General features: G+C 37.0%; 1 protein-coding gene across 2 annotated transcripts; it reads right to left on the bottom strand.

Annotated features, from left to right (window-relative positions):
* Positions 1-7: 7 nt before the first annotated feature.
* On the bottom strand, positions 8-27,950 carry IFIH1 (interferon induced with helicase C domain 1). Of its 2 annotated transcripts, XM_066553617.1 has the most exons (16): positions 27,501-27,950; positions 25,817-25,973; positions 23,857-24,027; positions 19,910-19,990; positions 16,243-16,463; positions 15,265-15,475; positions 11,986-12,203; positions 10,388-10,504; positions 9,787-9,910; positions 9,463-9,699; positions 7,201-7,457; positions 5,595-5,744; positions 4,746-4,907; positions 4,223-4,413; positions 3,374-3,467; positions 8-3,276 (listed from the first exon to the last, which is right to left on the bottom strand). In XM_066553617.1, the coding sequence occupies exons 1-16, from the start codon at positions 27,948-27,950 to the stop codon at positions 3,094-3,096; spliced, it is 3,024 nt and encodes a 1,007-aa protein (XP_066409714.1). In that variant the 3' UTR covers positions 8-3,093. The 2 variants fall into 2 exon arrangements, with proteins under 2 accessions (XP_066409714.1, XP_066409715.1); XM_066553618.1 differs by lacking the exons at positions 8-3,276; positions 3,374-3,467 and adding an exon at positions 3,620-3,790.

Below are 27,950 nucleotides of genomic sequence, written 5' to 3'. Positions count from 1 at the left end.
AACTTGGGCCAACTATGATGTATTTATTAAAGAGTATCACAAAGAAAAAACATCTATTACCCCTCAAGTGGCCAAGTTACCACCTTAGCTTAACAGTACGGGCTGGAATTTGAATCCTAACTGTTACACCAGACTTGGTGAGGCAGAACTGATCTGGCCAGTATTTTGGCAATATTCATTGCATTAGACTTGGAGAGAGAATTTTTGAAAATATTCAAATTTATTGTGTGGAAAAAACAATGATATGAAACATGCCTCATTTTCTCATAAAAATTCAGTTCCCCTCTCTCTGCAATTCTTGTCACAACAATAAATTACAAGTTAAACAAGATGAGATTTCTGAACAAGATCCATGTTGGTCATGTAAGACATGCAGGACAAAAAGGCTGAGAAGGCTAAAATATATTCTTTATGTGTATATTTGTTTATACAATGTTTGTATATACATTTTTTGCATATACATTGTTCATGTATATTGTTTGTTATGCTAAAATACACTGTCTAATAAGGGCAGAACTCAGCTCAAAACCAGTGGTTTTCCTAACAAGATAAAACTGCAGCTACTCAAAATTTCCATAACAGAAAAGAATTGTGACAAACGAATTTTTCCCCTTGTAACTCGTGCTTCATATTCATATTTCCAAACTGCTACTTATTTCCTAGCATTCCATAATTAATGCTGTTTGTATTTTCAATAGCATGGTTTAGAGAAATACATTTTTTCCTACCAACATTGGTTATTTCTGACAACCAGAACATCACAAAATTGCAAATGGAGGTTTTTGATCAGGCTAGTTTTCCATTCCAAATATGCAGCTTCTTCTAATGAATGCATACTTAGAGAATGCTTCAAAGGAAATGATTCAATCTCACATGATCTAAAAGGCTTTACAAAATGACTTTATGCTGCATACCATGTATTTGTCTACTTCAGGAATCAAATTATTTAGGCATGAGTTTAAATGAGATTCACAATGGCTGCAGATTAGAAGAAAAAAATTACCTGTCAGAGAATGACATTTACAAGCTTTGTAGAACTGCTGCTAATTCCTGAACTCCCTTCTCTGGACTGTTTAGACCAGCACCAGTGAAGAAGCAAACAGCAATTCTTTCAACAGCCAAACTCTTCCTAACTTCTGCAACATAAGGAACCCATAATGTAAGAGAAATAAAAGTGTAAGAAGGGTAGAAAGAGGGTAAGTCACTTGGTGAAATGGACAAATTATGGAACAGAAAACACATTCAGTTTGGCCAGCAGCTATCCAACCAGTCATGCAACTACTCGAAGGTTACTGAAGTATTTGCTCTTCACACATGAGGAAATGCAGATTTACAGATGTAGGTTGTGCATGACAGCAGACCAAAAGGAGATACAGCAATGAACACACAACTAAGGTGGATCCAGTTCTTAAGCAGCCATACACACAGCTAGACAAATCCCCAATGACTTTCTTCTTTCTATGTTTGTGAACTAATAAAAACTGTAAGTAGTAAATACAATCAGGATTTGTCACACTCCCTGGAGGACGTTGGGTCCCTAAAGGCAATAAAAAGCAGAGCTAAGCAGAAGATAAAATACAGCAATTTAGCTTGTTTTTTTACAAATTCACACTCCCTGGATGGGCAATATAGGTGTGTTTTACAACCCCATTCAGAGAAAATAACTTGACTGGAAATTCATTACCCTACACACCAGCAGGATTGATTTGAGGTTCATTATGCATTATGCTGAACTGAGATTGTGCAAACACTCTTTAGGCTCTAGTGACAATGTGGCAGAGTCACGCTAGGAACTGGGAGTGTAACAACAGCACCCAGGTGAACTACAAGAAGCCCAGGTATGTTTGTCACACAGGTCTGTAGCACGTGTGCAGAAATTCATCTGCATCCACTTTCATTGCTTCAGTAAAGGGAAGTGTAAAAAGCTCAGATTTCAGAAAATCTAGTCAGCATAGAAATTTATTTGATTGAAGACGCAGCAGAAATCTATGAAATGATGTAGTATTTTTACCAGTGTTTTACACTTATTTAAAAATAGTGAATAAACTAATTGAGATACTTGAAAATGCTTTGTACAGAGTATTATATTGCATTTATTTACCCGTAACAACTCATTAATAAAGAAATCCAGAGATGACTCAGAGGATGAATGATATCTGGATGATTTCCCACAAGGCTATTCTAATAATTAATTCAGTTACTGTTGTAACAACAAATAAACCTTCCTTCCACTCTTCAATATCTTACTTGCACAATGGGGGGAGAAATCTGTCCATGAGATAAATATGGAGAAACATGCTATTTTTACAGTCAGAATACTACCACCCTTTAAATTTCTAGGATGAAGCTATGGTATTATTACTGTCTAAATACTTCCAGTGGAAGAGAATTAACAGTATCACAGTTGGTAATTGTTAGTTGTAGCAATTTATTGAAAAAAATACACACCTCATTATGTAGCCAGGCTAACAATCCCATGAAACTGACACACAGAGAGTCACTTTGGCAATGTGCTTCTTGGACAGTAAAATAATCAATTTCACGTTAAGGGCTTGATTTCTGGAAATGTCTTCTAAGGGAAACCTAATTTTAGTCTGTCAAATTGTATGAGCTTTCAGCTATATTTATGAAGGGAGGAATTCAGTCATGAAAACACTGACGCAGCAACAGTGATTCAGAAATAATGGGTGACATCTTCTTTACGTGGCTCCTCTTTTGAGATCCTTTATCTTCAAAATGGTAATAGCATGAAGAAAATAATGACCATGGTATATCTTAAGACCCGACAACAGGTCATCTAACACACTTTTGACAGTGTTGTCATCCTGTAGTGAAAAGAGACAGGAGTTTGTTCCATAAATACACATGACTACAATGCATTTGCCATCTTTGTCCAGGAGTACAAATCTGAGAGCAGATAGCAGCTGTGTGACTTTGTCCTTCTCCCTTCTTGTTTCGCTTTTTGTCTTCAAGACAGTTTCCTTATATCCAGGAGCTTTCACAGTGCTTATGATGCAGCATGCTCTATAGGACACAGGAACTTCTGATCAACAGAGAGAAGTTGAAAAGGGCTTTTATTTTCATTCCAAATCCTTAATCTTCATCACTTGAAGGACAATGAGCTGCATAATCAAAACTAGGAAACCTGATGGGCAGGTCTCCCCATTTCTTAAAAATATTGTTTGTTGTTTTCTTGTCTGCAAACACAACCACAAAATTTCTGATCTTTAGACAAGGCAGGTCAAGACCTCGGTGAACCATCATATTTCCCCAAGCCTGCAAGTAGAAGGAAATTGCATTTCAGATAAAAAAAGGCAAGATCATTAGACAGAAACAAATACAGACAAGAGTATGAAAATAACATGTTCCTCACTTGCCCACAGTCTTTGCATATAATTTCCCCATTTGTCTGGTAATCAGCATGCTTATCTTGCAGTGTTTTATTTTCTCTTGTATGATAAAGACTTCTGAAAAACAGACAGCAAACATCAGAATCCACTGGTTATTCCATGCTACATACAGACATATATGAACAGTGACTAAGACTGCTGAAATCAGGTATGAAACCCAAAAAGTCATAGACTCTGACTGTTTGAGAAAATGCAAGGTCATGCTTCATACTCCTAAGTAATGATGAAATACACATGTACTCCCTGTCCCTCTTCATTGCCTATCAGGAGCTCCATCCTTCCTCACACATCTTGAAGTGGGAGCTGCAGGCTCTTGTTCTAATAACAGACAAATCTAGCTTGTTTTTTCAGGTGCCATGAAACTGTCAACGAAATAATACCTGAAAATAAAAGGATTTCTTTTTATTCCCTGTAGTTCAATCTTAACCCTTAACAGAATCATTTGGCTCTGACTACCCAGACCTGCAGAGTATGTGTACATTCTTGAATCATTTATTTAGAGAGTACTTGATCCTGAAGGTTATTATTGGAATATATACCGTACTACATAGTAAGTGACCTAGTTAATAGTACCACAGAAGCTGCATCTTTTTTTTGAAGTCTTAAACTCAATTCACCTTGAAATCAGGAATAAGAACAAACATTTTGTTCAAGCTCCTTAACTGTAAACTCCATAGAGCCTAGGACCCAACAATATTGGAATAATCTATTTTTTTTCTCACAGGGCCTAGAGGGTTACAGGCCCTGTTACAGCCTCGATGAAAGGAAAATCTGTTTCTGCCTGAGAGATAAAGTAGTTCATAAACACTTACTGGAAATCTTTTTTCACACTGACATGATGCATGTCTTCAATAACTTGTATGTCTTCTCCAGAACATATCGGCTTGGAGCAATTTTTGCATAAGAATTTTATTAGTGAAGGATTTTTCTTGTATGTCTTGCGCTGATCTCTCACCACCTTCATTTGTTTTTCCACTATACTTTGCAACTGGAAACTCTGAATCTAGAAACAGATCAGTAAGAGCACTGTAACATTCTGCTGGAATGACAGTTATAGTTTTCTTTCTCAGTTATTTCACTGAGTTCACTGTCAACATGACTTCTAGTCAATTTTCCCTTGCTCGTGTGTTTTCCTCTTACCAATAGAAAACCAGACTTTTCTAAAGGACAAGAAAACAGATTATAAACCAAATATTGGCAAAAGAATTCAAAGCCATATGTAGTAACAAGTATTATTTCAAGTTTTCCCCCTCTAAGTAGATTTCAAATAGAAAGTATTCCACGGAATATAAATCAGTATTCTTTAAAGGGAAAGTGAAGAGTTGTAGTGAATACCTTATTTAAATACTCTTCCTGTGGCATCTTCTGGACACGCTGAATGGCCTTATACATCATTTTCTCACGAAAAATATTAACATTTTCACGTTCAACAGCCCCTGAGCCACTTGAAGCCACAAGAGCATAGGTGCTTTCATCAGCTCGAGCTCTACCACGAGCCTACAATTTGCAAGGAACACAAAAATAAACACCACAATACTCCCTATTACATCACACAACAATTTTTTTCTTGCACTATTCCACTTGCACTATCCCCAAAATGCAGTTTTTTCCATTTAACTCAGACAGATAAAGAATCAGTGAATAATGCATACTATTTCTGCAGTATCATCCATACCTGTGAGAACTGCTCAGGAGATTTGGGATTAGCCTGTTTTGCAATGCCAAAACTACATTTTGTTCCCAAAATATAAGCATGCATTTAAATATTAAATGTATAAATATTTGTGTTCACAAGTTAAAGGAAAGCATGTATCAAACTGGTATTCTGATATGTAATAATCTCTCTTTATCTGATGATGATGTGGTGTCCATACACTGGTGGTACAAATGCCTCTTGTATCAACTGGTCTGATGACCATATTCTTGTATCTCTTCTATTAAAAGAGCTTAACACTTGTGTAGAACTTTGAACTGATGCTACACCATTACAGAGAGAGGCAAATTTTATATTGCATATGGACTGAGAATGGAAATTGGAAATGAACCTTGTTGCAAGAACATTTTCTTTTTTAGCATTCAAGTATTTAAAAATTATTTCCAAACGCCAGGTATATGATTCACCATTTGCCCACTGCAAAAAGAAAAGCATTATTAAAATAAGGTATGTATGCAGAAAACTCCTACCTGCACCATAGCAATTTCATTGGTGACGAGGCCATAGCGAATAACGATGTTACACTCTTTGATGTCCAGGCCTTCCTCAGCTACAGTAGTAGCAATTAGTAAATTTACATTTCCACATCGAAATTTATCAATAATTTCCCTTTGCTCATTCTGCAAATTAAAATCATCAAATTAACTTTCAGTACTAGTTTCTGTTACCAGTTTATTCTATTTAGTGAGTTTCAGGAATTAAAGTCCCATCATTTCTGAGCTGAGTGCCAAACATCAAGTGGCCATAACAACCACATTTAAGCATCCTGCAAAAGAAGGAGTTTCTATTGAACATAACATGAGTTCAGCACCGTATTTTGAGGGAGGAGGGAGCAGAAGCCAATCCTTTTATGGTAACTGGGCTTGGAACTTCATAGTCTATGTCATAGGTACTAGGAGATTCTATAATATAGTTGTTCTATTGTTTTCAAAATTTTAAAGTACTTACCCATAAGACAAGATTTTTATCACTTCAGTAATTTCTGATTAAAATACACACTTCCAGCTCTAGTTCTAAAGCACTTAAAATTCTCCATAATAAATGGAGACCATAACTCTGGTGATCACAGTAGCACCAAAAAGAACAACAATGATACAATGAAAAAGAAAATATCTAAATCACAGACTTCTGAATCAACTGGATGTTTGTCACCAGCTTGAGAAGAGGAACAGAAACTTGCTATTTGCTATATTCAGTTTCAAAATGCAGAAGATATTGGTTTTGTTTGTGTAATGTGCCACAGAAATTAAATTCCAAGTTTGATAGAACTCAAACAACTTTTGGAGAGAATTTTCTGAGAGAATTTTTCCTTGAAACTCAGGGCAGCAGAAGAAAATGGACTCTGCCCATTTGCAAAACACACCATTTTTGCTTAAATGCTGATATGGGGAGTAAGGACCAGGACAGAAGAGACACGAAGTGCTTTGATTTGAAAATGTTTTTAGTGCAAGTTCAGATCACCAGAGAGATGTGGTGTATGGAATCAATGTAATGCTACACAGATGGACACAACTGAGTGATCAATTGTGATATTTCCGGTATCAATTTTGGCAAGTTCTCTTTCAATGGTTATACATCAGTGTGAAGCATGCATATAAATTGGTGTAATTTGATTTAAGCAATGATAATACAAAAAGACAGGAATAATCACCTTTGTAATCTTATTTGTCAATTCAGCAGCTAAAATATAACGTGAATTACTGTTGTCCTGATAAGCATAAACTCATTTAATTGCATTTTTACTCTTTCCATTTTGTTTACTTTTGCTTCCCATGCCTGGCTATAACTTGGGTTCTTTTTGACTATACACTACTCCAGGCAACAGATGCTGGCTACTCCTATTGCCATAGAATCCAAAGCCAAAAATGCTTGTTACTTGTGGAAATAAAATTATTCCAGAATTATTATTCACTTTTAATCAACATTATTATTCATTTATCTTTATGAAGATAAGTTGCTGGCAGGTATGAAACCAGAACTCTGGGCTCTGAACTTCAGTTCACTGGCCTAGTACTAAGACAAGCTGTTTTCCAAAATCATGTACAAGAGATAATGTTGACATGCATTGTTCTATACCTGAGTCATCGGCTTCGTTTCACTCTTATGTCCAGAGCCGATAAGATGATGGGCCTTAATTCCCACTTCTTCAAATTTTGGGTTGTCCTTAATCCACTGGTAAAGAGCAAAGGCACTTAGACGAGTCTTCGTGAAAATGATTCCTCTAGGTTCTTCAGTCTTCGTGAACTCCTCCATTAATGTATTTCTCAACTTCGTTAGCTTCTCATTTTCATTTTCTGGATTTCTAGTCAACTCTTTCAGCTGTTTCTTTTTTGCTTTAAAAAGAACAGATGTAAATTAAGAAAATGTAGCTATGTAAAACAACAGCTTGAACCAAAATAAACCCCAAAACCCACAAAGCAAAGAGCAACTTTCTATATAATTCTCCCAGCATGGCTAATTCACATTCAGTTTGAAGAGCTGGGGCATACCAATTACTTCTGAAGTGAGTTTATAGTCACTAAATACATACTAATCAACCAAAATAAATCACCATTATCATGCACTTTGCCTATATTTCATGGTAAGAATAAGCCAAAGGAAAAAACCTGCCTATACACAGAAAGTTGGTACAAAGTCAAATGCACTGTAATAAAGAGTTAAATCACAGCTTATAATATTTACAAAACTATTTTAAAACCATAGAAAAAGGTCTTACAAGGAGAAACAGATTAATATGTACAGCCTTGGAGCTGGTAATGGTTTTATAAATTTAGACATAAATTGTCCATGGGACATGGATTAAAGTAGGAATCCCCACTAGAAACATGCAGTAAAGCAGACACCAGCATGGGCATGTTATTGATATTGCAGCTCCAAGACATTTCAATGCACTCAGTGAACTGTCGAATGATTCTCTTCACCTGGCTCTATTGACCAGAAGGAAGGAGGATTCCTCTGTGTTTTATATTTTTAAAAAACTTATCATATTTAAAAACCTATGTCATTATCAGATGATTACACAAACACAAGAAGACTTCAAGGTAGGGACTTGGTGTGTTAGAACACTGATGTCATGACCCTGTGCAGACTTGCAGTGTACCTAATCCAAGGCAATCATACTCAATGTACCACAAACTGTTACTCTACCTAGATAGACTTTATGACTAGTCTTATTCATATTTTTTAATTCAATCAAACATAGAAACACATGCAAAAAGTAGATAAATGTAACAAACTCACACAGTTTTCCACTTTAGTTAAACCTACACTAAGTGCCCCAGGGCACTTATCACCCAAAGATGAATTCTGCTCTTAAAGCTGAGAAATTTTAGACACTCTTCTATTAATCCTAGCACTTTCAGTGGTAAAATCCTAAAAAAATGGAATTTTTTTTTCAGGTTCTTTTGACTTCATTTACCTGCAGAAATAAAAGCAACCAGAAATTACACTTATGAAACTGAGTTTTATTTTTAGTTGGTTTAAATTTTTGGTTCTCAGCAACAGCTCACTACTGAAAATCTAAACAAGGAAGGATAGACATGTATGAAGAGTCATTAAAACAATGCTGACATTATATAACTTAGAGTTTTCATTCTTTTTTTTTTATTTCTCAACGATAGTGAGAAAAATTTGTAGTTCATTGGATACATGAAGCTGGGCCACATTCTGCAGTATAATCTATTTTTCTTTGTACCACCCAAGAGCCATGGGTGATGGAAGCAAACTTCTCTAGCTCTTTCTGCTTGCAAAGGCAGTAAAGGAAAAAATATGAGTAAAAAAGATTAATGAATAAAGCCTACTTCCAAGGTGACTAATCTGAAAAAAAATCTTTGGTCTTTGCAGTTTGATCTTTTGTTTAATTCTCTAACTAAATGTTCTTTGCCTGAAACTAGCTTAAAGTTAGCACTTTCCTTTCTTAGTACATAGACAAATGAACTTTGACAGAAAGGGCTGGTTAAGAACTCATTATTTCATTACTTTTGTATTCCATTTGCTCAACCTTTTACGCCCCCAGAGTGTCTACTGAAATATGTATTTTATGTATCTGCTAAGAGTGTCCTCAGGGACACTTCACTGGATAAAAGCAGAAAACAGCTTTTACTTACTGGCAGCAAAAACAAAGGTGGCTTTATGTGGGAGGTGAAGAACCATTGTTACATATTATGACATGATCCCACTATGATGTTTAATGCATTCAAAAGTGTATGAACTAGGATATCAAGACACTGTGATAATAAACAACACAGCAGTTTCCAGGATGCAATGGGCCCATGCAAACCATTTAGTGCACAATTATGGACTTCAAATATTAAATATCACAATGTATTTCAAACTCACCATGGAATAAACCTATTAGAAATTCATCTGTTTCATCCTGTTTTGATACTGCTGGTTCATCATCATCATCATCATCATCACTCCTTACTGTCTTCTTACTTTTCTCCTCTTTATAAAAGTTATTTAGGTGATTGTAGGCATCCACCATTCGGATGGTGTCATTTATCTGGAGAGCATCATTGTATTTCTTCAAGTGCTCTGCACAGACACGTTCCCTGCGTTTTTCTTCTTTCGCAGCTAGAATTGAACAAAAATACAAAAAAAGTCTTAATATAGAACGACAGAAAGAAATCCAGAGCTGAGGTATATTTGCTATGCAGTTACCTCTTCTCTCTTCTCTGATCACCCACTGCTCATATGTCTGAGTTCCAAACTCAGACTTTGGATGCAGCTGGCAATAGCTCTGTATTTCTGTCATGATCTCAGTGATTCTCTCTTTAAATGGATCCTAGAAATACATTGATCAGGCAAAGTAAGTAAGCACATTCTGGCAAAAAAAAAACACTGGCTAGTACCACACTGAGTAATTTTTTATAACTTAAATCTTAAATTAAAGAAGTAAGGCTGTTAAGTATGTTTAGTGATATGGAAATATACAGTTCAGAATATCACAAAAATTATACTGAGAAACAGCACTTTTTAAAAAAACCCTGAATATAATATCATCACTTCAATACAAATATTTCAGCTTTAGAAGGTCTTTTGACCAGATAACTCAAAATATAACTGATGTAAGTAAAAATTTAGTCCTATTTGACTTTACTGTTACTTTTTGAAACAGAGGAAAGCAACAACATTCAAATTAGCACTCTGGATCATCTAAAGTCCATAGAAAAAGAGCATTAGGAAAAAGTTTTTGATACTGTACAAGACATTTTTAAAGGAGAATATAACTTTAATACTGATTTTTTTGTAAAAAACATACCCTTTTTTTGTCATCTGCAATCACAGTCTTCTTAGACGGCTCCTTCACCTGATTCTTTAGCTGGGAGGCATGCTCTTCAACAGTCATAATTCTACATGCATCAAGATTGGCACAGATCTGGGAGAAGACAAAATGCTGTTTTTTTAATATTGAATGAGATATTTCACATGAAAACTGAATTAATGCAACAGAGCTTCTTATTTAGATATTGAGGTTTATATATAACTTGACTTCCCACAAAAATTGGATAAAGGCAGTATCAGCACAAGAAAGTCCAAGTCTTTGAAAAACATTTGAGATAAACTGCACAAGTTACTTTTTAGGCCAGAAGTGATTCTTGCATACAGGAAAAAAATTGTAAATCAGGATGCAAACCAAGTATTTTGAGAAGGAAAATATAGCATTGGTACTTTGGAAGAATAGATTTTGGAGCACAAAATAAATAAATATAATGGTGAAACAGAAAAAATAGAAGATAAATATTAGGGATTAATTATAATAGTAAGAGCTGTTATGAGATTACAAAATAATTTGAGATAATCTTTCCTGGAATTAGAAGACATAGAGACAATTTCTGTGCTAAGTACACAACTGAACTGGACTTTTTTGCTTTTGACCTCTTCCAAGGAGAAAATATGTACATGTCATTAAGTAATAAGGGAAACTATAACACTATTCTGAGCAGAGAAAACAGTAAAGGAAGACTGACAGATGAACTTTTTAATGTCGTCAGTGGTAGTTGTATATTTCAGCTTGCATATTCAGATTAATCTTCAGATACAAATCCCAGAATCCTATCACTAGGAATTCAGAGCTGATGAAAAGGAATTTTCTTTTTCTGCTAGCAAGTTTTTGTGTCAAAATTCTGTCTACTTCAATACAGCATAAAACATTCTTGCAGGCCTCACTAATTCAATATCACATTCTGTTCTGGTACAATTTACCAGTCAGAAGTTTTCACTGCCATACTGGGCTAAATTCTACTTTTCTATTACTAATGCAAAACCATTTAATTTCAAGTAAAATATAGTTTAAGTATAGAATTTAACAGACTATCTTTAGTCAGGTGTTCATGCAACCTCCATGAGTAACTCCAACAGAAAAAAACAGAACACATTTGTATGCTACCTGTATCTCACAAGTGGTTTCTGCTTTGTTTAAGTACTAAACATTGTTTTTCATTTTTTTGGACACACAAAAATGCTCATCTTAGTCACTCTAGAAACACAGATACAAAAATACGTTGTGTCTCTAGTATTTAGGAATACACAGTAAATTATAAGCCATCAATGGAATAATAAGACTTTCAGTAACCATAAAACCATACTACATTGTGGATTCCTTGCCTCTGATCTTGGGAATTTTTTTCAAATGAGGCAATTATTTAACTTCCCTTTTCAGTAACCTTACTCCTCCTGTAAAGTAACCTTTATTTGTGTATGGATTTCCATTATTTTTTAATGGTTATAAGCTGGACTTCCATGTACACAAGAAAAAAAAAATCAGATTGTCTATTTGGAGCCTAAAACTGACTTTAGAGGTTTTACTTGAAGAAGACAACATCCCTTTGATGGTTTGTAAGTGTTAGGGCTATTTACTTTCAGAATATGCTCTTCAGCTTTTGAGTAGGATGTTGCACCTCCTACACCAGGTGAGGCTGTAAGTCCCAGAATCTGAGGCTGTGGGATCAGTGGTTTGTTTTCTTTTGCCAGCTTCCTGTTCTTCATCTTTTCTTTTAAGTAACGTCTCATTATGTTATTGTAGACACCTTCCTTTTGAGTATGATGACACTCATCGATGATGATGAGGGAAAAATCTGGAAAAAAAAGACTCCTAAAGTGAATAATTCTATTTCATATGCAGAATTTGCATGACTAAATCTTGTAACAGGTAAGGATGGTGTTGAAAAGAGCCCATCAGTTTGTCTGAGAACTAATGTACTACGAAGTTGAAGTACTGGAGAAAAGCGTGGATGGATGCTGAATATATTTAATGGACTTTGGAACCTTTGCTACAGCCCTGTTGTGCCAGGTAGTTTTACATTCCATGTAATGGAAAAAAAGACTTTATATTTTTGCAAAAACAATCTGATTATATAAACAATTTCAGAGAAATATTTTTCATATCTTACCAGTGGTAAGAACATATCATAGTTGAACTCAATACTATCTTTTATGTCCATAACTGTGTCAGACAAACTACATATTTGCTTTTGAGAAGACACATAATATGTTAGAAGCCTTTCAGACATTCTTGAAAGGCTTGTTGTGGTCAAAATATGCTTCCATTTTGTAGCAACACAGAGATTTCCTCCCTATTAGTGTCCAGTTAAAAGATTTATATTACTTTATGGATGTGTTATTGGAAAGAACAAACAGATTAGTGGGAGCACTACCACTCATCTCTCTCTTGTAGCGGAGGAAACTGATGGAAATTCAGACAGGTATAATGTGCTTTTTGGTCACAGTATATTTACATGCAAACAATATACTGTACAATGAAGAAAAATAAAATTATTTTTTGTTTCAAATTTCTCAAAAGATATAGAAAACATATCTTTAATCTTTCTGCACATGCAGCCAGTGACATATATTTCAAGGTTCTGAGCTGAAAGAATCACAAACATTTTTCTGTTTTTCTAGCAGCAAAACTGGTTTCTAGGAGCTCCCAGTCCTTCTGTAGCTGGCCAGTAACTCTCTAATTTTACATTGTTTCCAACAATTTGAATTCAGTTTGTGGAGATGACTGTAAAGAAGATCACTGAAATGATCAGGGTTAAACTCTTCTACATATTTTTTTTTAATGTGGACAATTTCCATGGTCTTGTTTACACATTGATGTGTAAACATATTGATGTGCTCAAATTGTTGCACCACTATAAGTCAGTTTACAACAACTGGCAGCAGGAGCTGGAAATTAACAGAGAGCTAAATCAGTTTCAGCTGGTATTGAAGAACCTAAAGAAGGATGGAGACTAAAAACAAAGGAAGTTATATTGGAAGGGCTACACCAAGCACTTCTGCTAGCAAAGTAAGCCAACGCTCCATGTCACTGGGGAAAGCTGATTGCCTTCACAGTGGTTCAGGAAGCCAGTATGGACTGGGGTGACGTAGTTTCAAATCTAAATTCTTATTTATTTCCAAGATTTCTACACACTGCAAGATTTCAGAAGCAGTGCTGGCAGTTACTCAGTTCTTCTGCCAACATGACCTTACTGCCTCTGATTTTGACCATCATCTCCATCATGCATATTCTATAACTACTTGTGTAGAAACTAACCTACCAGAAAGGATGTGTTTCCTCTACTAAGGAAGTGATACATAGCTTTTAGAAAGTCCATACTAGTGATTTCAGCCCTTGGTAAAGGGAGTAAACATTTGATAAAATGCAATTAAGAGAGTCCCCGTCATTTCACAGAGGCTGGAATTCCATATTACATGCAATGCAGACCTCTGTGGAAACAGATGAAAAAAGTATGCACAGAAATCTGGAAAAAAACTTTAAACTAATTAGGATGATTTATAAAGGCTGTGAGTTACCCAAGTCACAGCCACAGAAATGGAGCTGGCTGTGCTCATGCTTGCTTGGCTTTGGTCCAGCTGAACCTACGAGCACAGGTGTAATAGAACGGAAAAAAACCCCTGAGGTGCAGGGCAGCCTGAGTTCTGGAAAAAATGTAGCTCCTTATGAAGGAAACTTCACAAAGTGTGAAACCCATTCAACCCACTTCATTACACAATCTGGTTGGGACTCAGCCCAATTCTAAACAGGCCAGCAGTTCCAGTAGAAATGTTCAGATGCCTCCATACATCATTCCAAAATGATTCAGATGTAGGAAAATTTATTAACTTAAGACGCAGTGGAGAGGAAATAAGTATAATAAAATTGCTGGTACTTTGCCTAGGTTAATAACAAGGCATTCTGAAGGAGGGAATGCAATTCTGAGGTACCCAAGTGGCTCTGCAGGAGTTAATTTGGATCAAGCAGTACCCAAGTCAGCACCAGGCACTGACAGACACAGACCAACCCCTCAGGTTTCTCTGCTGTCTCTGTGACATCCAGACCAATACTTTTATCTCAGGGCCATTATTTTGAATATCACAGTTCTCCCCCACATCCTTCACCATCTGAAAAGGAGTTGATTGCAGGCAAATAGAAGGAGAAGCTAACATCTCACAGAGGAAGGTCACTGTAGCCCAAGCCTGGGAGCTGACCTCATGGGCTGCTCTAATTGAACCTCCCTGACAGATAATATAATTTCCTTTCTGATCTTCCAGACCACCTGCCACTTCAGCATTCTGGGAAAACAATCTTGCCTTCTTTATCTTTTGCTTTCTTCAACTTCCTTCATGTGTTGTAGGAAAATTTTATATCTGCTGAGCTCAGAGAGACACAGTTATAAGCCATCATATCACTGTATTTTAGCAAAATTACCAGAGTTTAAAGAATATAACTTTTACGAAAGATTGGCTTTTATCTTTTGTTCCATTGTACTTCTCAAACTACCAAGTGCAGTTGAGTTTTGACAGTTTTTTTTCTCATCCTGTATATGGCTTCTATCTGATGTGATTTAATGCTCTGCTGAGCTTGGAAAGTGGAACCAGTACAACTGCATGTGCACAAAGTTAAGAATAAGAATAAATAAGAATTTATTTAGATAAAATAGGAAGCATGACAAGTATTTAGTACAAATAAGCTAGAGTCTAATTTTGGCCTGCATGCTTGTTAATTAAGATATGATTTTACTACAGCTTGTATTTATAAAAAGAGTAAATTGAAAAAACCCTACTGAATGTGGCACATTTTTACTCTGCAATTTTCCAGAATAGAGATATACTTTTATACCCTCTGTAAAAATTTCAGAATAAAATACTTGCCTGATAAGTGGACACTTTCTTCATCTTCCTTGGATGCATTTAACAGTGAATTCTCAAGGATCTGTGCTGTACTGATGATGACATCATTTCTTCTGACAACTTCAGGAAATGAGATTTTCAGCTGAGAATCACCACTTAAACCAATAACCTGATACCAACGCTTCAGGAATGGACCAAACTCTCTTTTTAAATGCTGTTCTACCAATGGAACCTGAGCAAAAGTTTTCAAAGAGTTTAAAACATATTAAACACAGGATTAAAAATACATGCCCATTTGCCACAAATGTTGTTAGATGAACAAAAGAAAATTAGGCAGCAAAAATCCCCAAACCAATTTCCCCCTGCAACTTCTCCTGTGAAACCTTTTTGTCCCAAGAACTTTGGCTTAACTGAGCCTTTGAAAGAATGAACAAACCATCCATGCTCTGGCTATTTAACTGAGCTTATAAAGTGCTTTCACATTTATCTTATAAGAGAATATGGATATTGTTTATAATTTCAGTAAAATTCTTTAATGTATTTCTATATTTTAATATTACAATAGAAGATTAATTTATATGTGCTAAATTTAACTGAAAAAATTAAAGCAACTATCAGAAAATCTGACAATATATTACTTTACTACTGTAAGACTCATCAGGTGGCCTTCATTAATAAATTGAAACTCAGAATGTGAAAAATATTTTTATTTTTCAAAATTCATTACAAAATGAAATTGTACTTTTTCCCAATAATGTGGTTGTTACAGCACATCTAAATTTGCACTTACACTGGGGGACACTAACGTAATTTGTGCTTGCACAAGGCTGATGGTGCAATGGAGATGATAGTCCAGATCTGTATGTCTTTAAAACACAATATACCTGGAGAAGCTGAGAATTGTCTTTATATTCAACATTGTCTTTATATTTACAATGTTTGTATTAACAATGCATGATGTTTGAAAAATATTGTTCTTTAAAAAATGGACCAACTTACCTTGTTAACAAGTACTATGACTTTTCCAGGCTCTGATGCTCTTTTCTTCTTATCCAAGTGATCTTTGGTAATGTAAACAGCCACTCTGGTTTTACCACTGCCTGTAGGGAGACATATGATAATATTCTCCCCATTCAATGCTGGCTTTGCAACTTCCATCTGGTAATCTCTCAGGGTCAGATCTGGCTCAGGTGAGGCTCTCTTCTCCACTTCATCTTCATCTAAGGGTACAATGAAATATAAGTTTCAAACAGGAGGCACAGAACATGTATTAGAGGAGTGAAAAAATGTCAAAGGGAAAAATATTAATTTACTCAGAAGCATCTTATGAATAGAAACAGCACACTAGCATAGACAATGCTGCTCTGAGGACCTGTGCCACTCTGGATCAGAACTGCTTCCATCCAGTCAGCGCTCAGGGCAGGTGGAATAAGCCACAGCACAGTTTCACCCATCTATGTTGTAATGACTGCTATTAGGTATAAATTCAAATGATACAGTTCAGTAGCACTGGGACCAACAAAGGTTGTGTTTGGAGCTGTGGTATTTATAACCTAGCCAAGCTTCTGTGATGTTCTCCTTTATAAATACTGAAATTTATTTGGTTACAAGGGAGTTACCTTTATAAATACTTCCCAGAGAATGAAAAATGGAGCCATAGAAAGAAAAATAGATATGGAACACTTAAAAATGATCAAGGGAGTTATAAAGTATAGAGACCAAATAGATAAGAAAATTCAATTGCCCATACAAGATGGAGCTAACTGTAGAATGTGTCACACCCACTCATGGTAGATTGTGTTGCTTCTTAGCCTGACACATACATAATGCAATTGGAGATTCATTAAAAAGCCATATACATCTGCCACCTAAGGCCAAAGCCTTCCATCTCTTATTGGAAATGCCATGGCAGAGTTTAGATCTATGGCTTGTAGAAGAAACAAAGAATGTTCTAAATGTAAAAGTGAAAAAAAATACTGTTGAATTATTTTGAGCAGTAAGAAAAGCATATCAAGTCTCTTGAATTTACATATATTTAGGGAGTCAGAACTTATATATATATATATATCTTAATATCAGAAGGATTTATTTAAGTTGACCTTTCATGGGTCATGGTTTTTTTTTTTTGCTACAAATAAGTTTAGATCACTCTTCAAGTATTAACTGCCCTCAGTGAAGAAAATGCAAATTCATTCTACTAGATTAAAACTAGGGGAGAAAAACCCTAGTTTTGTTTCCTGATGATATCATTCAATGCAGAATCATGAGGATTTTATTATCACTGATACATTACACACAAAGTAAGTATATTTTCTAGTATTCCTGATTCCATTAAATAAAATTAAGCTAACAAAAAGTAATGAAGCTTGATAAAACACTGTTGATGGAAACATCTGAATGCCATTCTAAAGTGTTTTTTGCTTGTTTTGCCTTTTAGTGTGAGTGCAGTGCTACCTGGACACAGGGACATTTGCACCAGAGAGTAGTTGATGTTACTTATCTGACTCTACTACTCTCTTTTGAGGAAGAACATTTGTTTGCTTTCTGGTTGGGTAAATTCAATAGCTCAATCATATTGAAACTAGCACTTTATCACCCATCTGTTTGGTTAAATTTCAGTTCCTTAAAATCCTCAATTAACAGTCCAGGCCTAAAAAATATTTAACTTAGCTCTCTCCTAGCTTCTTCAGCCCTTGTTTAGATAAAGGCTAATACAGGAATCTTTTCACAGATTAAAAAATTAAATACTTAAAGATTTTTCATCAAGCACAGTGTAGCATTAGGGAAGTTGTCTGCCCTCATACAAGGCTCATGTGAATTGCTGCTCTGGGCTAAAAGAAACATGGTAATTATTCTATTGTCCTACCTACACAATTTTATAAAATGTGAAATGAACCTTGCACATAAAAATGCAGCTGAATCCACATGATTCTTTGCATTAAAATCCAAATAATGTCAGTGTATAATGAAACCATCCGAACATCTTTGTTAATACAACAGCCTTACTGTAACATTTCAAATTACAAAATCCATTAATAATGCATCTACATCTTCTTAGAAATTTTTTCTCATTATTGCTCTGAGTTTACTAGACATGATTAAAAAGCATGGATGTTTTAAAAAACTTTTAAACTACTTGTTTTTAAAAACCACATGAATATAGAACATATAGCAAGTAAACACTGAAAAAATCTGTTCTCCATTCTTCACAAAACTGCAGTGTTTGGGTTATTTTTCTGGATTACTGGACACAGCAAATGCCCAATTTGCTTATTAAGAGGTACTTCAGGAATCTTAAAGGATGAGGCCATACGTACATACATATGTGCTGCCAAATGTCATGAGCCTGGCTCAGCCTGAGTGACTGATACAGTGTGTCTGTCTGTCCACAGAACAGAGAAGTTCCCATGCCCAGACATTTCATGTGACAGAGTGAGCCAAGAAATACAATGTGACTGATGAATTTCCTCAGTTGCTAAAGAAGTGCAAAGTGAATTCTTTGGAGTTAGCAACACACAGACTAAAATCTTAGCTGCAGTGTAGCAATTTAGATATGAGCTATCCTGAACTTTCTGTGTGCTTACAAAATATGTGGATTTTAATACTTTAAAGCTTCAAAGTATTTAAAAAGTGCTTATAACAAACACTTTGCAGGTATAGGAAATATAACATTTACAGTGACCTTACTGATGTAATACTAGGTTTATTAGGCCCAGCTGGCTTGAAAGGCATTCAGAATTTTTTCTAGCCCTTGTACAAGATATTGTCCCAGCACAAATGTTATAAAGGCTAGATTCCAAAAAGTAGTTCTTGAATTCTGTATAAGTAAACAGGCTGATCACCATGGTGGACACCTCCCAGTTTGCTTTGCCTGAGGTTTGGAAAAAAAAAAAAGGAAAAAAAATACTGGGATGTCTTTTACAACAGCAATGTATAGTTTCACTCAGACTTCATACATAGCAAGATAATACTTTCTGCTAAGTATCATTTAAACACAGTCCAATATCTAGTTTAAAACTGTATTTAGAACATGCACATGTGTTTAAATGTGAGGTTCACGAAGATCCTCAGATAGCAACCCCACTGCTCAGGTTGCTTTTACAAATTGGGCTACTAAAGTACTTGGGCCCAAAGTGGACCTTCATTATTGTTCTGCAGGTACCCAAGAGATGCTTCTGCTCACCTTCACTGCCTCTAAAACATTCCTATTCCCACTCACCCTATGTAGGGGCCAGGCACAATCTAGCTCCTCTCTGAGAGCAAAAGAAACACGTCTGTGTGGCAGCATCACGAATATCTGTCCAGGTGACTGCACTGGGTGACTTCTAGTCCCTTCAGCCTATGTGATTTCATCATTCTGCCTCACTGACCAGTTCATACAATGATGATGTCTAGAGCCCTGCTCAGATGATCTCAGTAAATTGACTGTGTTGGGGCTAGGACTTAGGTCCAGACCATTACCAGATGGTCTGGACCTAAAATGCCCAAAATGGCATCTGTTTTCCAACAAAGTAAATTAATTTGAACAAACTGGCATCTAAATATGGTGAACTAGAGTTTACAGTGAAAGGAAGCCCTTCACTGAGTTTCATTTTAGCCCACTCACAGAATACTTCCCCCAGAACTTACTTTGCAATTAGCAAATAATAACAGAAGGGAAACGTACCTGAATCACTGGTTGTGCAGCTCTGTTCCAGGCTTCCATTCAAGTTACTGACACTTTCATCTCCTATGGAGACATCTGACTCTAAATGAAAAACACAAAGAAATGTAGCATAATATATTTGCTGTACAAATATTAATGGCAAATGCATATTGTTTGCTCTCCCCCTAAGTTGTTAAAGTAGGTTAGATGAATGTCAGGCGGGGAGGGCTGAGATCTAAACCTTCTCTATTTTTGGTAGAGATTAAAAAATGAACAATATAATTCATTTTCTTGTGGAAGAAAATATGGAGTGGAAGATTAATATCCACATCATGGCAGAGGTAAGGCACTATGGGTCATGATTTATTGCCTAAAACCAGGGGTTCCAGACATCATCACCTGCATAATCCCCTTTAGTCTTATTTTACTGTATCTTTCCAGAAAGGTGAAAAGCCAAAAAAAAAAAAAAAAGTTGCTGGCAAACTGAACTTTCTCTTTTACTCACTGCAAGCCATGAGAGCTACACCTGTAGCAGAAACAAAACAAAACCAGAATTGTGATTGTTTTTTTTTTTTTTTAAGTTTCTTGGTATTACATGAAAAGAGCGAAGCGTAGTTTCCGACTAATTGCAAGCAGCGATGGGGCCTTGGAATGGCGCGGAGCAGCAGCGGCGGCTCCGCTCGGCGATGCCCGCGCTCCGCTCGCCCTCTGCCGGGCCGGGCACGCCTCACACGCGCCCACCCGGGCCGCCAGCGCCGCTCCGAAAGCCGCACTTCCCTGAACTTCTAGCACACCCAGCTCTTCCGGGAAAACTGCCGCGAACAGCAGCACCTGAGCTGTCAGCCTGCCCACAGCGCTCTGCAGCTGAGCCCACAGCGCGCAGACGGAATCAGGCACAATAATAGTGTTGACCAATGTTTTGCTTAATTAGCTAGTGAGCGTGTGTTTCCATCAAGGTCTTTCCAGTGAACATCCTATTATAATATAGGATATCCTGTATCCTAATATACATATTTTTTGCAACTTACTGTCCCCCAAAAATTATTCATAAGGCAAAATAGATTATGTGAATGAGAATTTAGCAGTGAATGGAAGCTATGGTGTCCTAGAAAGGAATGCCTGAAACATACATTATAAAGTGTTGGTGAGTGAGGTAGTGAGTGAAGTGTTGGTGAACCTAGTCTGCATTCAGTAAAGTTATGAAGCTATCTTAGCTACCACTAGGAGTCAGGTATTAGTATGTTTTCTAACAAATGAATGCAATCAACAGAAAGGCACAAAAAAGAAGAAAACCTCACCAGTTACAAGCCATGTTCAAAGACCTGTGACAAACTAATTAGTAGCATTAGTAGGAACTCCCAGCTATGAAGATGACACTGCTATCTCTTCCTTTTGCTATCCAGGAATCCACATAAAATAGGAAAGCGAGGACAAAATTAAAATTCTGTGTATCTATTCCATATGATCTCCCATCTAAACTGACCTTCTGAAAGTCATGAGAATATGAATCCATAAAGTGTTTTGCACACAATTATCTTAATTACAATGTGCAGCATGCATTATACAACAATCTCTCAAACAGAAAACAGCAGTGATGATGTGAAATGCAAAATACTCATCTTCCAAAGAAAGGTGAATAGAACAACGTTCTCCTTTTTCAACTGCAACTTACTTGAATTATTTTAAAAGAAAATAAATTTTAAAAAACCCAAAGCAGTAAGCATTTTCAAAACAATGAAAATAAAAGAGTTATTATCCTAACAGCTGTTTTTACCACTTCTGCTAATCTTCCCTTAGAGTCCTGCTTGCACATTGTAATGTGGAATTTCACAGGAAGATTTTCAGTCACTTTACACTGAGTACTAAATAAGTAGAGAGACAATGGAATGGAATGCAATGACAAGCAAGCCTTGAAAAAGAGAGCTGCTATTATTTAAATTGGTGTTTATACAGGTAACTGCAGCAACTTAATCCGTGTTAACCTATAGAATTTACTTGCTTTTGTGTAATTTTGTGTGTGAAGTTTCTCATCTGTTTTTGCATGCTCAATTTTTCTCTAGTTATCTCTTAGGCTAAATGATCTACTTCTACTTGTTTTTATGTCCTTACTGCTCTCATACCTTCTGACTGTCTCTGTTTTGTCTACCTAACTAAAAGGGTCAGAGGAAGCTCCAGATACAATGCAAATGGCAGTAATTTCAAATTACCTGAAAAGCTTCTTTCTTCTTGAAATATGTCCTTTTCAAGACATAAAGGAATTGTGGGAGTGTACTGCAAAACTGACAACACTTGATAGCATCAAATTACAAACTAGGTGGGTTCCCAGCTCACTTGGAAGTAGAATCTGGGTTCCATTTGTATTTTAATCTTCCTGGTCTAAAATTACTGTTTTATGAAATCATTAGAAAGGATGGAAATAGGAAATGAAAAAAGACCGAAGTGCTGTTAAGTCTGAGTGTACAAGTGCACTGATATCAAAGGTTACTGCACTCGAGGATGGCTGAATGTGAGGCAGTTCCTCTGCAGAAATCTCCAAGCAGCACTGCCTCCTGGCAGCCCTTGTTACCCTGCATCTACACTGCTGCTTTGGTTCATCTCGGAACTGCATATTATCAGTGAATCCATCCATTGTCTGCACTTACACTACTTTGGTTCATAGCAGAGCTGGTGTAGATCAGAAGAAATGAACTGTCAGCTGAAACCAAATGAGATTTGTTCTAATTACTTGCAGGCACACAGTCCACATGAGACTGAAGTCAATCTGAACCAAACTGATGAAATACATGTACTCTGTATCCCCTTAGCCATTTCACTGCACAGATCTGCTCAAGTACCCAAACTGCTAATACCCACTCTATTAATTTCAGTTCTGTGCTGAGACCATAGTTTTTTATCCACAATTAGCTTGTGGCACACTAGTTAATAACTGATAGGTCTCATTTTCTCTAATTCACAACCCAACAAGAGGCAAGTAGAAGATCAAGGCTAACAGCAATGAAAACCTACTCTTAGTAGGCCCAATAAGAGCCTTAGCTTTATCCAGAAAAAATAATCCAGTCTCATCTACTTTGAATTATCATTAAATATTTGGCACCTCTTCTTTATACTGACAAATTATGTTCTAACCCAGGAAAACCAAGTTGATAATTTTGCTCTACTTGCTACAAAGCAGTGGGATATCCTGTTAATATGCAAAAGGAGAAATAAGCTACTACTGTTGCACATTGAAAGGCTGCAGTTTTTCAGAGATATTTAAAAAAAATTATCCATGTTTGATAAAAAGAGAGCAGCCTTAGCTGTCTTACTCCTTTGGCTGAGAAAGCCCACTGGTATAATTTCAGGCAGGATTAACCTTAGCTGTAACTATTGTTTGAGCTCCATGAGAGCCTGGAACACACATGGTTCCTCAATCATGCAGTGCATGTTTGAATCACTGGTTCGCAGCTGTGTTTGGGCATTGTTGCTGTAACTGCTGTCGTTCATAATCAACTCCCAAGGCATGTTTTTAAGAGTGGTCTAAATGAACAACAGGCCACAACCATTCCTAAACGTTTTTACTAAAAATGTACTTCTGAGTGTGTATGTGACATGAGAAAGGTTGTCTGATATTCTGTAAGTTAAAAAACCTTAAAATGAACAGAAGAAATTACTTGCTGGACAACACTGAAGGACTTCTCAAAACAAAAATCCTTTTCAATATAGCATTTCCAGCCTTCTAGAAAGAAGTACTTTACAGCTGCAGTTTTTGTGGCATAAAAACAATCTTATCTTAAACTTAGTCGACACTGTACGGAGTTGATAATGTTAACCTAATGTTGTCATTGGGTAGTATAAGCCTATTATGGACAGGTGTGAAATAAAATATAGCCTAATAATATTAATATTTTTATCAAAAGTATTAAATATACTTCAAAGCTACTCATTTATTCACACAGGTACCAGATCAAAATACCAGTCAGTGGACAAACCTGTCATCACAGAATTCTTTTCTATGGATGTTTCCAACAGACTGCTCTCACTGCTGAAACTATCATCCACATTTTCTTCCTGTTTCGAATTCTCCTGTATGACGTATCCTGGTTGGCTTGTAACTTCTGTTTCTTCATTCATAGTCTGCTCCATCCCACTTGGTTTATTCTCTGTTCCCAGAAAATACAGAGAAATTCTAAGGCAGTTCTACAAAACATTTCATTTCTTTTAGTGTAGAGCCTAGAAAACACAGAACTAACCTGTATTTATCAGGCACATAACAGTATAACATATGGTCTTGGTCTTGACTCAAATGTTATAGTCTGGAATTTTGACCTTTATATAAATATTTACTAAGAATTTACTAATTTACAATTAGAAACTAAACTTAAAGAGGTTAATAGATTTATTTTTATGAAGTTCTCAATTTCTGTGCGTAGGTGTTTGCTAATAACAACATATCTTACTGTGAGAAATCACAGGGGGTCAAGCTGCAATGACAAAATGTAGCAGCAGTGTTCTTCATCCACAATGCCCAATGAAGCTGTTTCCTCTCTACGACCTTATGTCAGGGCATGCTCCTGCAACCATACACTTTACATATCTACCCACATACAGGACTGTGTACATGGAATATTACTTATCCTCTGGTAAGAGCAATACCATTCATGCTTTATACATCAGCCTGTACAGTTTGTTTTGGGGCCTACATCACCCAAGATTACAAAGAAATTGTGGAATAAATGTATTCATTCAGTAGTCCATAAAACAACTGGATTAAACTTCAGTTTTACCCTATATAGTCTGCACTATACTAAAAATTCAGAAATGCAAAATGTGAAAAGAATTGAAAAAAAGAAGAAAATAATATTAATAATTTATATATTTGTTACTTTGTTTACCTTACTGATGGCAAAGTAGTGAAAACAATAATTTAAACCTCACACAGTTGCAATACAGAATGGAAATCAGGATCACAATAGCTGCTGAGCTATTCCCAGCATGCGAGTTCCACTCAAAATGATCTTCTGAGGCTCTGACTTGGTTGGTCTTGTCCTGCAGACTGCAACACTCAACCATCTTTGAACTGCATCCTAAATCTCACAGCTGCCTGTGTGTGTCTGGGAGAACACTGTCTGATTCCTGCCCAAAGCTGGAAGAGACAATTACATGTCCCTCTTACCTCAATCTTAATGCTCTGACCCATATGCTGCAACTAAAAGCACAGAGACAGCTCTGGTGAGGTTCTCAAGGGAGCAGGCTGAAGCTGCTAAATGGGAATCTGTTAAACTAATTTAGTCACTAAAATTTTATAAAACATATGGGGACCAAAAATAAGGGATAAATTATTTGGGGGCTGCTTTCTTGTTCATATTTAAGAATACAGGGGAGCACTGGGATAATTTTACAGTATTATAAATATTATACAGGAATGAAAAGGAGTAGCCACATTACTAGTTTATTGCATTAATTTTAGTAAATTTTATAATGTTTTGAGACTTTTGAATGTCTTAAAGTATTCAAGGTACCTTAAAATGCCAAAAATATTTGTAAATTGTTCTGTAAAGGAAATACTTTTATTGAAGAAGAAATTCAGGTATAGTCTGTTTTGTTTGTTCAAATTAATTTTCAGAGTATGTTTTATGAATGATTATAAAAATCACACTGAAAACCAATGGGTTTTAAAAGTAAGGTTCAGTTTAATTGTAACTAAATCCATACTGTTGTAATTCTCATATTGCTAAATAAGGATTTTCAATATTTAAATGCTACATAACTTGATTTTGAAATCCCTGGAAAATCAAAAGCATTAGTCCCAGTGTCTCAATAAAATAATATGGTGGGAATCCTGCATTGCTTCTTAAGTAACAGTACAAAAAAAAGAAAAAAAGAAGAAAAAAAAAAAAAGAAGAGATATTAAAAATCCACACATCTGTACCAGTGAAATAAGATGATTACCTCCTGTATTTCCACTTAAATCATCTGCAAGGTCTTCATGTTGGGTTTCACGGAGAGCAATCAAAAAAGAAGAGAACCAGTCTTTCTTTTGGACTATTCTGCTCAGTAGCTCCCTTGCACCATCTCTGTTCCCATGATTGTCAGTAACAGTCTGGATCTGGCAAAAATAAAAAATCAGAAACAAACCTCACACAGACTTTGGAAATGGTCTGAGGACGTTCATAAGAATAGTACAGGTGTAAAAAGCATTCCCCTGTCATAATTAAAGCATACTGAATAATAAAGATATTAAGTAGACCTGCCTCTCATCAGAAGAGAATTATTGCAATTGTGTCCAACCTCAGGTTCATCCCATCTGGTTTTGGGTAGGATATATGAAACCTACGAGATCTGGAATTTAATTGGGGAGACTGGTAATACTAGACAATGGTTACAAAAGTAACCACTATATAATAGTTATTAGTATTGTGGACTAACAACTAGTGTTTAGACTGGTTTAGGGAATAGGCAACCTTGATTAAGGAGAAATGGTGTCACACAGTTTATCAAAGCTCAGACTTAACCTGTAACATGACCTCATACATAAAATAGAACATTTTCCTGCTTAAACTCTGGCTTCATCATCTCAACTCCCACTTAAAAATACAATAGCTGAGCCTCTAGAAAGCGGCTACTGCCCTAAAAGAAGATATGGAACTGTGTCCCAAGGCTGTCACAAGCAGAATTTGACATGTGATTGCATGAGGAACAAAACCACGACCCCAAAGAGCAAAGCAGCTTGAGACAGGTGATCAGTCTCAAGGGCCATTTTCTCAAGGCTCAAGAATGACCCATTCTGATATGCAAGGAAATGGGCAGGCATAGCAGTGGGAACACCTGACTGAGATACATGACTAAAAGGAAGTGTGTGGAAAGTGGGAGACATTAGGAAAGCCTGAACTCCACTGGGGTTTAAACCGGCATGATTGTGAAGGGTATTAAATGGTTTGATGGAAATACCAGCAGCAAAAAGGTGACCCAGGGGAACATGAGGACCTATTACCAGGGAATGGAGCCAGTAGCTTCCTAAAAAGCCTCTGCATCTGCCTGCTGTGTTACCATGCTTGGCTTCCTACTAAAAAGGGTGCATCTGATCATTGCTGCCACCAGATGGTCACAAGACAAAATTATTCTCATCAAAGGTTAACACTTGTTAGTTCTTGTCCAACTGGTATTTCTGCTCACATCATTGTCTAGTGTGATAGTCCTTAGTGAACCTATAGCAAAAAAGGGGACAGAAAATCTTGCTTTATTTTAACTCAGTATTATTTAGGACTTTACAGACCATCACTACTTCCTGGTATGATTCAAGGGCCAAAAGACAATGATCTTCTGAGCCTAAGGTCGGTGGCAAAATGATAAGTAAAGTAAAGTCTGACATATTTCTTCACTTAGACACTCTCTTGGTCCAACCCTCTGTTCCTGGCATTTTTCTTTGCCAGGCTCTTGGCTGGCATGCCACCTGCTGGCCCATTGTCAAAAGTCTTCACTGGCTTACCTGGACCCATTATCTATTTCCCCCCAAGTCTGGGAACTCCCCTTTTATTTTTGCATTTACTATGCCATTTGTAGTTGTGGCTCCCTACCTGCCCCACAGCCTCTGGGGCTGGCCAGTGGCTGTGGCACTGCCTGCGCCCGGACTCACCCGATCCACGTCCTCGTCCTGGAAGATTCCCATCTGCAGGCACTTCTCGGCCACCTGCCCGGCGCGCATCCTGTCCACCAGCGTGCCGTGCAGCAGCTGCACCAGGTGCACGCAGAGGTCATGCTCGGCCTCCTCTGCCGGCGAGGGCAGCTGGCTGAGGCTGGGGTTGGCGTAGCAGGCGGCCAGGCTGCAGCCGCCGTGCTCCAGCGCCTGCAGGAACTCGCGGATCCAGCCGCAGCCGCGGGGCCCCCGCTCCACGGCCCGCAGCAGCTCCTCGGCGCCCGCCGCCGCGCCCCGCTGCAGGGCGGCCGCACGCACCCTGTCCCGGTCCTCCGCGCTCAGCGAGGGCAGCCGGTCCAGCACGGGCTGCACCTGGATGAACTGCTTCAGCCGCGGCCTGAAGCAGGAGATCATGTAGAGGAACTGCTCGTCCCGGGTGCCCTCTGCCAT

This window comes from Molothrus aeneus, chromosome 7 (genome assembly GCF_037042795.1).
Source record: "Molothrus aeneus isolate 106 chromosome 7, BPBGC_Maene_1.0, whole genome shotgun sequence".
NCBI classification, from domain to species: domain Eukaryota; kingdom Metazoa; phylum Chordata; class Aves; order Passeriformes; family Icteridae; genus Molothrus; species Molothrus aeneus.
Note: the sequence above shows the minus strand (reverse complement) of the source record. Positions and strands in the feature narration are given on the sequence as shown.